This window comes from Python bivittatus, unplaced genomic scaffold (assembly GCF_059951505.1).
Source record: "Python bivittatus isolate LINGU-HERP-01145 unplaced genomic scaffold, Pbiv_v1 ctg000480_np1212, whole genome shotgun sequence".
In the NCBI taxonomy this organism is placed as follows: Eukaryota; Metazoa; Chordata; class Lepidosauria; order Squamata; family Pythonidae; genus Python; species Python bivittatus.
The window spans coordinates 26,581,831-26,594,463 of record NW_028277075.1 but is presented as its reverse complement, the minus strand read 5'-3'; the positions used below and the strand labels follow the sequence as shown (position 1 = coordinate 26,594,463).

The 12,633-nt window shown below is 37.2% G+C and overlaps 1 protein-coding gene across 3 annotated transcripts in view; it reads left to right on the top strand.

Annotated features, from left to right (window-relative positions):
* Nucleotides 1–12,633, top strand: part of ZNF106 (zinc finger protein 106) — a 47,967-nt gene that overhangs the window by 23,402 nt on the left and 11,932 nt on the right. For all 3 annotated transcript variants that reach the window (XM_088145518.1, XM_088145519.1, XM_088145520.1), the window contains 11 exons: nucleotides 127–760; nucleotides 1,492–1,561; nucleotides 1,906–2,060; nucleotides 2,154–2,214; nucleotides 5,385–5,750; nucleotides 6,513–7,302; nucleotides 7,708–7,763; nucleotides 8,712–8,857; nucleotides 10,108–10,242; nucleotides 11,005–11,121; nucleotides 11,642–11,833. In XM_088145518.1, coding sequence (XP_088001644.1) covers nucleotides 127–760; nucleotides 1,492–1,561; nucleotides 1,906–2,060; nucleotides 2,154–2,214; nucleotides 5,385–5,750; nucleotides 6,513–7,302; nucleotides 7,708–7,763; nucleotides 8,712–8,857; nucleotides 10,108–10,242; nucleotides 11,005–11,121; nucleotides 11,642–11,833 — 2,722 coding nt within the window. The remainder of the gene's footprint in view (nucleotides 1–126; nucleotides 761–1,491; nucleotides 1,562–1,905; nucleotides 2,061–2,153; nucleotides 2,215–5,384; nucleotides 5,751–6,512; nucleotides 7,303–7,707; nucleotides 7,764–8,711; nucleotides 8,858–10,107; nucleotides 10,243–11,004; nucleotides 11,122–11,641; nucleotides 11,834–12,633) is intronic.

The window sequence follows — 12,633 nt, the reverse complement described above, 5'->3', positions numbered from 1 at the left end:
TTATTAACCAGGCTTTACCCTGCTTAGCTTTTGATCCCAGACAAGGTTAGCTAGCTGAGAGAAGTGGTTGTGTCTTTTTTTTTTAAAAGAGATTTCACTAATAAGTGTTACATGATTGTGTTTTAGGTTTGGCATTGAGATGGTTCCGCTCATCCAGAATGAACAAGAAGGCCTTGAGTTGGATGAAGAAGCTGACCTCACCAATCTTGAAGGATTCCAGTGGGAAGGGATATCTATAGGTTCCCCAGGAACAGTTAGGAAACGTAGCCTCTCTGAAAGTAGTGTGGCTGTCGATAAGACAGCCAGCGTTTACAGTTTCTTTAATAATCAAGGCACAAGTAAAGAAGACGAGCCGAACAAATCTGGTTCAGTTGCCAACCCTGAGGATATAACATCTGGAATTCAGATATTAGAAGATACTATGCTTACTGTGAAACAGGAGTCATCTTCTCTTCCTTCCTCACCATTCATGTCTGACAGGACTGGTTTAATTTCAAGTAGAAAGAAACTCAGCCTCCAGACGACCCCAAATGTTAATCAACGCACAATCTTTAGTACAAGAGACGGCCAGAGAAGCCCTGACTATAGCATTAATACATCTGAAAACAAAGACATATTGGAATGTTCAGAAGAATGTTACACCATGGTTTCAGGCCTTGCAGACATCAATGCTTTGGATGCAGCTACTGACAGCAGCTATACATCAAGCAATGAGCAGAATGATAGCCAGGGGATGGGGAAAAAAAGAAGAGCAACAGGAGTATGTACTCTGAATATTACTAGAAATTATTTTGTTTTATTCGCAGCCATTGAATTCATGAGCCAGCATATGAAAAACGTCCATAAGCATAATAGTACTTTGGTAAAAGAACTCCATTTAGTATAGTATCTCACCTCAGCATGTTTATTTAAAGAGACTCTGACTAGACATGATAGTTACTAAAACAGCCTTCTCCAGCCTCATAGAGGTATTCAGTTTCACCTTCCCCAATTCCCCAATCATCACAGCCAATTGCCATGTTGAATGAGAGACCATAGGAGTTGAAATCCAGATTACAGAAGCTGGAGTATACTGGGTATTTAGCCTTTTGCTGTGTGTGTGCATAAGCATAACTTTATGCATAAGCATAAATAATTAGGTCATTAAAATATTGTACTGGCCATTCTCATATGGCCTTTATCCCTTTCAAACTAGTTCTTGTCTTTCTTAAATTCTTGCTAGGGAGGATATCAGTAATAAAAAATCAATACAGAGTCCTGGATACATTTGTGTCATAGAAGTGGATTGCCTGTGGATCAAACTGAGATCACACACACACACACACAAAAGTATGACACAATAATTTAATTTAATGATTAGTTTGATAGTTTAATTATTTCACCTGAACTAAATCTCATAGGAAAGAATTGGTACTAATTCTGAACATGATGTATAAAGTCTTAAAGTACAATGGCTTAGCTAACTAGAAATGCTGATCTTTTAATTTTCAGGAGGGATCCTCTCCTGAAATCCCAAGTTTAGAAAGAAAGACTAAACGAAGGAAGATCAAAGGAAGAAAAGGTAGGTGATTACAGTTTGTTAACATCTCATTATTGCCTTCAATTTACATTTTAGGAGATTTGTATAATAATTGTATTTCCTGTAGAGACACAGGCTTAGTTATCTTCATGGCCCTTCATGATTTCAGTAAGATATACACATACTTGTGCTGCAGAATGCATAGGAACAAGGTCTTCCCAAGACTGATAAGGTAAAGTTAACCATTAAGTGTCAGACTCGTCAAACACAATATGATCTGTACATAGCTTAGATGGGGCTCAAACAGCTGACTTACACAATTATCTTCTAAATGTCTCCCAAATGACATGTGTCTGCATCATGTTTTACAACATTTTCTCTTGCAGAGCATTCTCAGGTGGATCAACTGTTGGCTATTTCCCTGAGAGAGGAAGAATTAAGCAAATCATTACAGTGCATAGATGAAAGCCTCCTGCAGGTTCGAGCTGCTCTACAAGCAGCTTATATTGAAGTCCAACGATTGCTTGTACTGAAACAGCAGGTATTTCATAAGTCGGAATCCATTTGCTCTGATTCCCACAAGTTCAGAAGGATGTTATTTGCTGGTCCTTATTTAATCTCTTTTATTTTCTAGATATCAGTAGAAATGGGATCTTTGAGGAGCCAGAGGATTCAGATCCTGCAGGGGTTACAAGGTAACTTTTCTGATGTGGAGCTATGTTTAGCTGTGTTCCATCTGGATCTTGACTTTCGGTCTGGTGTATAGAACACGACAGTGAGATGTTCTGATTCCCATTTTCCTAAGTACATTCCACAGTTTGATAGGGTCACCAGAATTGAAAACCTTTCTGTAGTCAGCGAAGTACATATTTACTTATTTGAGGGATTCTTTGGTTTTTCTCAATTATCCAGTTTTCTGAAGCCAGCTTGAACATCTGGCATCTTCCTTTCCCATGTAGGGTTCTAATCTATGTTAGTCAGTCCTAAGCATTATTTTCCTAGCATGTGAAATTAAGGATATTGTGCAATGGCTTGCACACTGTTAAGTTTTCTTTCTTTGGCATTGGTATGTAGACTGATCTTTTCTAATCTGTTGGTCATTTTGTTATTCTCTAGATTAGTTGGCATAGTTTGGTTTTTACAGATTATTCTTCTTTGGCTTACCATATTTCTGTAGATATTCCATCAATTCTTGTAGCTTTCTGACTTGTTAATGACTATAATGCTGATGTAACTTTGTCTTTTAATACTAGGGGGTTTCATCAGTAGGGAATATCTTCTAAAGTACCTTGGTTGTTGACATCTGTACTGTACAGAATTTCATTCCTTCCATTTTTATCTTATTCAAATCAGCATAAGTGGTATTAGCATACCAATTCTCAGCATATCAATTCAAGTTTGGAATATCCTTCTGAGTTCACAAACCTTTTCTTGTTTTTCTGTGTCCATCTTCCATCTTTAATGCCTTTACAGATGTTGTTGTAATATTGCTTTTTGTCTCTTCTAACAGTTCTCTGAAATGCTTTATTAAGTTCCTTCCTGTTACTTTCATCTTTCTTGGCTTTAGCTTCTCTTCTTAAAAATTTCCACCATTTGTTCTGACATCCATTTTGCTTTCTTCTGTTTTGTTTCTTGGTCTTTGGCAATCTCTTTTCACATTCATCCTTAATAATGTATTTGATTTAATACCATAGTCCTGTGGTTCTCTATCAATAAGCTTCAGGATTTCAAAGCTACTCCTGATGTTACGCTTGAAAATCTTCAGCTCTTCCTCAGTAGCATGTTGAGTGCCATCTGACCTGAAGAGCCCATCGTCCAGCATTATATTGTTCAATATTCTGAATCCTTATATATTTAGTTTCTAAGCTTTCCTGTTACAGTGCGTCTATAATCAAAATATACAACATGTAAAATTATATTACTAAATAAAATAATTGTTTTATCATCAGGTTAATGAACTATTAAGGAGGAAGGGATCTTTTTTAAATCCTAATGTCTATTTAAATCCAAATATATATAATTTGCAAAATTACATAATTGGTATTTTTATATCATTTGTGGTCATTCACATCATCTTATTTATGTAATGGTGCAAATGATGTAAACTGACATGAATGGTGTAAATTCTTTGGACTCCTTTGGAAACAATATACAGTACCTTGTCTGTTGTTTAAAGGTGCAATTCAAAGTATTTGAATGGATTGGATCGAATATCTGCTAAATTGAGGTCCACAGAATCAAGAAACAAAAAATAATTTAAGAACTGTTTAGAATAAGAATATATTTTGAATATTTTAAACATACATATATGGCGGGGAGGCGGGAGGATTCTATACTTGTTTTCTATCTCTGATCTTTATTGGCTGAATAAAGATAAAAAATCTTTAATTGTTTTAAAACAAAAGTTATTTTAAAACAATTTTCTTTTGTGATTTAGTTACTTTGAATTATTCATGCAAAAGTTCTTGAATTCTGCCATAGCAAATCACCCAACATAGTAGTTAAAATCAAGGAAAAGAGATTAGCTAAACATTCTAGGTCAGGGACCTCAACATTTTGGGACATGTGGAATGTTGAAAGCATCCAAGAACTTTGTTACAAAGTCCCTGCTTTAGTGGGCATGTCCTGTCACAAAACACCCATTTACTAGAAAGCAACCAGGTGAGGTTCCTCACCATGATCACCTCTGGCCTCCTAGGATGTTCTCTACCATTTCAGCTTATCCCTGACTTTTTTATGGGGAGATAACTACTTGATATACATAATAAAATTAGCAGCCAGGCTTTACTTGGAAAGCTATTCAATATCAGGAGACAGGATAGGCTTATGGAATTCATGCAGTAATGTGATTCTCAAAGTGCCTTATGCTGAGGACTGTTCATCTGCTATTCAGGTGTATAGTTTACAGTTGAAATGGGAAGCCAAGCTGCTTCATTAGCACATAGTGGAAGGTCCAAGGGCTTTCCAAATTCTTTAGGATTTTTGCTTCTTTTCATGGCAATTTTGGAGATCACCTGAAAATCTACCAGGGACCATCCACTTCACACATATCTGGTTTCAGTCAATACTATTCTCTGATTAGTAATACTCACTGAGATGCCTCATCGTTTAGTAAGTTTCCATCCCTGTAAATAATCTAGTTGTATTTTCTGATTGGAAACAAAGAAAGGAAACAAATGTTTTAAACAAATAAACATTTGCATTCATTGAACATTATATAAACCTCTGTTGCTGTGCTCCTGTATGCTCTTGCACTGACAGTCACTGTGCACACTATCTGTACTCTTGAATTATTTTATTAATGAGTATTTTCAGCCAGCCCTTCTGGCTGAAAATACTCACTAATAAGGACAGGCTCCAGCCCCCTGTCATCTTTATGCTTTTAAGAATGCCTCTGGAGACTATACAGGACCCAGAAGCACCTTTGCAAATAAATGTTACGCTTGAGCCTGATGCTTTGCTTTTCAGCATCTCATTTGTTTTTTGGCTATTTAAAAAATGGAAAAAATATTGAACGAGAAATGACACCAAGGAGGATATCTCTGAGCATATCTGGTATTGATGGGTGCCATATTGGGCGGCCAAGTTCTACCTTTTGTTTTCAGCATGGGGCAGGTGGATGCTTTAAATTCTATAGGTATTTAAAAGTGGAAGGCCGTATAAAAAAAGTGGATCCCACAGCACTGTCAACATTTATGTGAATTAGAAGATGAAAAGAAGCAGATGGACAGGGTACTTCCTGGGAAAATCAGTGTGTATGCAGTGCTAAGTTTGGAAAATGTCAAGGCAGAACCTGGGTCACATAAATATTCTTTGTTAAAGAAAAAGCAGATTTTTAATGTGGAACATATTGCTTCCTTCTTAGACACTTACGAGCCTTCTGAGCAATTGCAACTGCAGCAGCCTCATCATGGCAGCTCAAGTGAAAAAAGGCCTAGCAAATTCCATTTGTCACAGGATCCTACTGCTGATGCAGGTCTTCTTGTTCCTCTTCTGGAAACTGCTCCACCTCTCTCTGCACAGATACCTCCTTCTCCTTTTGCAGCCCCTGTCCAAGAAAGGGCTGAACCTACATTCCAAACTGCTGGCGGAATTGCCCCCATCACAGTCCCGGATTCATCCATACAAATCAAGCAAGAGCCTGTGTCTCCAGAGCTCAGAGAGGACTGGATGAATGTTCCTGAGCAGAGTTCTCCACGTTCCCCACAAGCAGAGCTTCATTTGCAGGATAGTATGTTGGTTTAGTGTATATTAAAAGATAAGTTGATCTCTCTCTCTCTAATTGTGATTGCAGAGTCCTGATTTTGGATGAAAACTGAGCTATATCAATCCTGCTCTATTGCTGGGCTATAAAGTGAGCAAGTCCTAATCTTTAGTGAGTTCAGCATAAATGCAGAAGTGGTAAAGAAGCAAGTTAATGACAATAATTGTGTCACTTTAACCAGTCTGTGACTTTTCACTAATGACTCAGCATGTGGATGAATGAGAGAACAATTCCCAATAATTTAATTGAAGGTATTTTTTTCCTCAGGGATACTATTTATTGAATACTCCCTTTAAATAAATGTGTCAGAACCCCATTCACTCATAGATTGGTATTGTGCTTATATGTCTTGTTCCTGAGAATTTCACAAACAGCCTGGATACCTTTCAGTATTGTGCTAAGCTTGTTGTTTATCAGACCTAATTCTTGCTCATTTCTATCCCAATTCAAGAGACTTACCACATGAGAACAAGCCTCTAGAGGGTTTCATTGTTACCGTTGTCTAGATGCAGAAATCATATTAGGAGAAAATGACTTGGCTCAATCCTATTTACAAGAGTTGGAGCCAGTCCAATATTAGGCCCAGAGAATGAAATATCATCATCCTGATTAAGTGCTTGAACTGATTTCTGTAATTTGCCACTAAATGTCACATATAATAAAGTTCAAGTTGTATAACAATTAATTGTTCAGTTAGGTGAAAATAAATATTCCATCTTCTTTCTTCAGGAAATACAAGTCAACAGTCTTCACTGTACCCAGTTATCTCTGCTAGTATGTCGTTGTCAGGACTTATTGATTTCCAAGAACCAAATCAAGATGGTCAGAAACCTGCTCCAGATACAGGGGGGACAAGGTTATCTGGCCATTCGTCCCCTACTTATTCAGGATCAATATTTTCAGTGAAAAACATTGACAAGACAACTCCAGCAGGCAATACCATCTCTGAACCATGCATTAGCTCATTGGAAAGCCAGTCCTTTCCTTCCAAACTTGCTGCAAATGAAAATAACAAGCAGGTGACTGAACAGCCTGAGCAGATGGCCATCTCTACTCTGGCCTCGACAGAATTCAAAATAAGCAAGAAGAAGAAAAAATTGAAGAAAAAGAAAGCACTCCGAGCGGCCCGTGTCCCTGAGAATAGTGATACAGAACAGGACGTGAGTGACTCAAAACCATTTAGGAAAGTAAAGGCTATCAAGATACCCAAGGGAGAAAAAGTAACAACATCCACCCCTCCGAAGCAAGAAGATGATGAGGCTGCTCAGGAAAGAAAGAGGAAGAATGAGGAGAATGAGAGTGACACATCTGTTGAATTTGTGGAAATCCCTAAATCTCCTCTTGAAGTGGTGGCCATCAACTCATCAGAATCGGAAAGTGAGAAACCAGACAGCCCTTCTAAGAGGGATACCTTGAGCTCCACAGAGAAACTTTTGAGAGAGCCATCTCGGTCTGGCTATGATGAAGTGAGTTCTACTAGTGAGATTGGAGTAAACTATAAAGATGGCATTGGTAGAAGGTGAGTTGGCAAACTGTATGTACACTGATTGCATATCTGCACTATGACGGTTTTTAATCTGGTTATGATATTAGAATTTATGGACTCTTAGTGGCAATAAATTTGGTATTCTTAATATTTGTAGACGTAGGAATCCTTTAGTTGAGAAATGATTTAGAAAACAATGATATGTAAATTTGACATATTGAACCATATTCAGCAAATCATTTATGACAAATAAAAATCTATTTCATATAAAGTTTTGTGATCGTTGAGAAAAGTTTCTTTGTAGTTTCTGTAGAAAGGCTGGTTCCTTTTTCTTAGAAATATTTTTCCAAGAATATCCTAATGTAGTATTGTGTTTTGCCATTATATGCTTTTGTATGAATTTTTTAAATTGCCAATGGCATTCTCTTTCTTCTGTAGCGTGGCTGAGACTCAAACATCCATATCGTCATTAAGAGGATCAAAAAACTCATCAGGTAGATCTGTTTGTATATTTGTTTTCTTAATGGTGGAATAAGTTTAAGATCCTTTGGAGGATAGAGGAAGCTGGAGTTTCTTGGAATTTTTCTGAAAATGTAACTTGAGATTTCTTGTATTTCTTGCTTGTCTTTTGATCTGTTGATGAAAGTTAGATTATCTTTCTTCTAGCCAGTAAATTACTTATTATTTCTTAATGTATTGCTTTTATCTACTCTGTATGTAGAAGGAACTCAAAGGTTACTTTGAGATAAATTTTGGCTTAAGGACTTTGATAATTTGAAACCAACCACTAATTTGAGATGCGCTTCAGGTAAACTTTTGATGAGCTTTAAGGTAATCATCATCTTGAATAGATGGCAATTAAAATATTGTTCAAAGCTAACCATTTTGGTGCTACACTTATTCGTAGCATATATTTAAATATAACTGGAGAATGTTAATTTTCTTATTTTGGTGATGCAGTAAACTTCCTTCTTCCCTCATTCTTAATATACTTACCGTACTCCTGTTGTGACGGTGAGCTCTTTCTGTCTGGTTACAGACTATGCCTGTAAATGTTGGTAGCTCATTTCATACTGTAGTTTTTTCTTGATAAAGTTGCAGTTTGGTTCCTTTTTTCAACTCCTTCAATTAACAGGGTCAAAACACACTTGATTCTTTGCTCAGTTGAAGGGTTAGCATAGGGCAGATGGGAAGACTGGAGGGTGGATCAGGAAGGATTATTAGGAGTTGGGAGAAACAGTGTGGAGGGCTAGTAGCCTTTGGGCAGGCTGGAGGGTGGGTGTGGATAGCACTTGGCTACAGTGGGTGATGGGTGCAAGGAAGAAGAAATGGTTGTGTGGGAAGACAAAGGGGAGTCATTATCCACACCCAGCATGATAGAGGGCCAAGTGCAGTCTTATGAGCAGGATGTTTAATTGCACGCTTTGATTTGTATTTGCCAGAAGTGTCTTCAGAGCCCGGTGAAGATGAGGATCCCACAGAAGGGGTATTTGAGGGACATTCAGCTTCAGTGAACGCCATTCAGATTTTTGGGAATTTGTTGTACACCTGTTCAGCAGACAAAACTGTCCGTGCATATAACTTAGTGGTAAGTAGACCTGCTAGAGAACTTGCAGTTGGGTTGTGACCTCTTTGCCCCAAAAAAAGTCTTGGGGCTGTTAAATGATTGAGAATTAGCAAAGGTGAAAAAGTAAGGCCCTCAAGATTTTTTTGGCTACACCTTTTAACGGCCTTGGGATAAAGGCACCTATTCAGATGAAACTGGAACCTATTCAGTTTTGTGGGTGAGAGATGAAGGAAACTTTAAAATGTTATTAAAACTCTATTTTAGCAATGAATACTTGGGAGCTTTTAATCAAATCTAGTAAACCCCATACCATGTTTAACTTCTTCCTTAGGATAGGAAATCAGTGATGAATATACATTGCTTAATGACTGTTTGTTTAACAACAGTTCAAAGTTACAACAGCGTTGGAAAAAGTTCTTTATGACCTGTACTTGCACTTACGAGTGTTGCAAACTGTTGCATCACCCCCACGGTCACTTGATTATGATTTGTGACCTTTTTTACAACAGTCATTAAGCGAATCAACACCGTCATTAAGTGAATCACGTGGTTAAGCAAATTCTGGCAAAAAAATCCATTGGGACAGCTGGATTTGTTTAACGACCACATGATTCACTTAACAACTGTCATAAAAAAGGTTGTAAAATTGGGTCCAGTCATGTGGTGACTCACTTAATGACCACCCTGCTTAACAGCCAATTTTCTGGTCCTTATTATGGTCGTTAAGTGAGGATTACTGGTACAAAATAATTCAAAATAATAAGAGATGTGACCTCTTGTTCCTAGGTTTATGTAGAACTTATACATGCTGTTTCATGAAAAAGTGGTGTTAAGAGTTTGCTTGTAGAGTTTAAGTTCATGTAAAGTTGCAACTCTTGAAATAATTTTTTGATGATAGGAATGGTGGAGCTTGGTGGAGCTTGCTAGGAGAGAATGTTGAATTTAGACAGGTAGCTTAGGGCTGTATAGTTGTGTATGCACATTAAATTTCTTGTGCCCCTTGGAGCTGCCTCTGATTACAATTGCCAAGAATTGGTGACATGCTTCTCACTTTGGAGGTGGGAAATACACAGAAGGTCAAGTGCAAGCCCCAAAATAATCTTATTAAAACTAGAAACAAACAAAAAACTCCACCCAGAAGCCCTCCCATTTTGCAACATGGTCCCATGCATGATCCTTGACTTCTTTCAAAAAGGGTGATCTCTACTTCTTAAAAGTTGCCCATCCCAATTTAAGTAAAATCTTACGACGTTTCACTCTTCTTTTTGTAGAACAGGAAATGTGTGGGTGTCTTTGAAGGACACATTTCCAAAGTCAACTGCCTCCTGGTAACTCAGACAACAGGGAAAAATGCAGCACTCTATTCTGGCTCCAGTGATCACAATATAAATTGCTATAACATCAAGGTAAGTGTGGAGATAATGTTGATATAACAAATGAACCAGAAGGAAAATACATTTCTTTTTGTAATATGACTGTTATTTTGAATTATACATTGGTTCATTTTTCCCCCCTGTGCCAATGGATCATGAACTTACAGCATTAAGATGGATTGGCTCAGGTACAGGATCCCAGATATTTCAGTCTGATATTTCTTCAGCTCTGTGCATCTAAAGCATTCTCTAAGCATCTAAAAATGTGAGGGTGGCATACAAAAAATAAAAATACTTTTATTTATGCAGTATATCTATAAAATGATAATGCTTGGATTACAACTTAAACAATTGTTTAAGCCAATTTATTTTTATTGTTTTATTGTTTGTATGCATTTTTTAGTTACAGATTAATAACATTCTTAGGAGTGATTTATTTACAGAAGTCAAGGCAATACTGTGTATGCATTACTTCTACATGTGTATGTATTATTATACTAAGAGCATGAAACCATCCAGAAGACTTGAAAGATGCACAGAGTTAAATATATATTTAGAATTCAGTTTTTCATTCTTCCAGTGGTTTTCAAGGGCAGACTTATACCTAGCACAACAGTTTGTTGCTGTATTATAAAGGTAAAAGTTTCATTGTATTTATGTAACAGTCTAGGTTTCCCAAAGTAGAAATGAGTTTCCTAAATAATATGCTTTCAAAGCTAGTTTTCAAACCGCTTCTTAAGGCTGCCAGCCTATACAAAATTATGAGTTTAGTCAATCCTGCTTTTTTCTTAATAGACAAGAGAACTTATTGATCAGTTTAAACTGGATGACCGTGTGCTTTGCCTGCACAGTAGATGGAGGATCCTCTATGCTGGCCTTGCAAATGGAAATGTGGTCACTTTCAATATAAAGGTCAGTATGAGAGATGTAGGCATTGCTCATTCTCAAGAAGAAAAGCTGCTTTATTGCGTGATAACTGGAAAGGATAAATAGTGTTTGAAGTTCAGTGTGCTTCCAACTTCTGTAGTTAACGAAACAAGGAGAAGATCTACCTGGGCATAGTCAGTGGTTAGTTGATGCATAAGCATAATCAGGCATAAAGACTGAAAGTTGCCTGGGAAAGTAGTGACTGTGAAAGGAGCCCATGCACAGTTTTCTGTTTCTCTGAATTATTTTTCTTTTCAAAATTTAAATAGTGTAAATATTTGATTTGGAGCAGAGTATATATTAAACAGATTCACTCCATAAAAAGCACTGTAAACAACACTGTTTCTTAGCTGAAAAACACTTTTTAAAAAGTCCAGTTATGTGGGGATCTGGAATTTGTGGGAAGGCATTCAGATAGTTAGAAGGAGGGATTTAATGCTGTTAGATCTGGAGGCAAATATTGTGTTCATAACTTGTGGTTGGGTTGTATTTTCTTTTTCCCCAGAACAACCGACAATACGATACTTTTGAGTGTCATGGTCCTCGGGCAATTAGCTGTCTTGCTACAGCCCAGGAAGGGGCACGACGACTACTGATTGTGGGATCCTATGATTGTACAATTAGTGTGCGAGATGCCCGAAATGGACTGCTGCTCCGAACCCTGGAAGGTCATAGCAAAACAGTACTGTGTATGAAGGCAAGTACCTTCAAAAAAGACCCTTTATTGAAATATTGCCATTTCCTGAAACAAATCAGAACTTGTAAATGAAACTCCATCCTTTTCTGTTGATGTTATTTTATCAATTCTGAGTAGGAGTAGGATGATAGAAAGTTGCTTTATACATAATCAGAGTTTTGGTTCATCCACCTCAATATTGTTTCAGAGGCTTCTTAGCTCACATAAAAAATGCTGAGAATTGCCTTCTGTAATATATTTTTATCTTTCCCTAAATATTTTTACTAATTGAGCTTTTCCAGAGAAAAACACAGATTTCCACTCATTTCTTCTTCCTCTGTTGAGATCCTTCAAGGGTCTGTTCTCATCCACCTGTTTTTCTTTTGCAGCACAATCATCCACTGTGATTTTCATAAATCCCATTGCTTTCAATATCGCTTTTGCTGATTACACCAATGCTTTGTCTCTATGTAGCTTCTTCAGTTGCCCATTGAATACTTTCTCCTTGGTTATGCCATTACCATCTTATTCAGCCAATTACAAACTTCTCATATTTCTTTCAGAGTCTTCCTTGTATTATATGTTTTAGATCATTGAGTCCAACCCTCTTCTCTAACCTTAATACCCACACACCCAGAAATATCTATCCAGTAAACACATCCAGTAAAGGGAGCTCATAATCTTCCTAGGTAATTTGTTCACCCAATCTTTCTTCATATGACTTAGTTTTCAGTCCCTTACCATCCTCCTTATTTTTTCATTGTATCTGAGTTCTTAGTATATGGCACAGAATTGGGCACAATACTTGAGGTGGGGTTTGA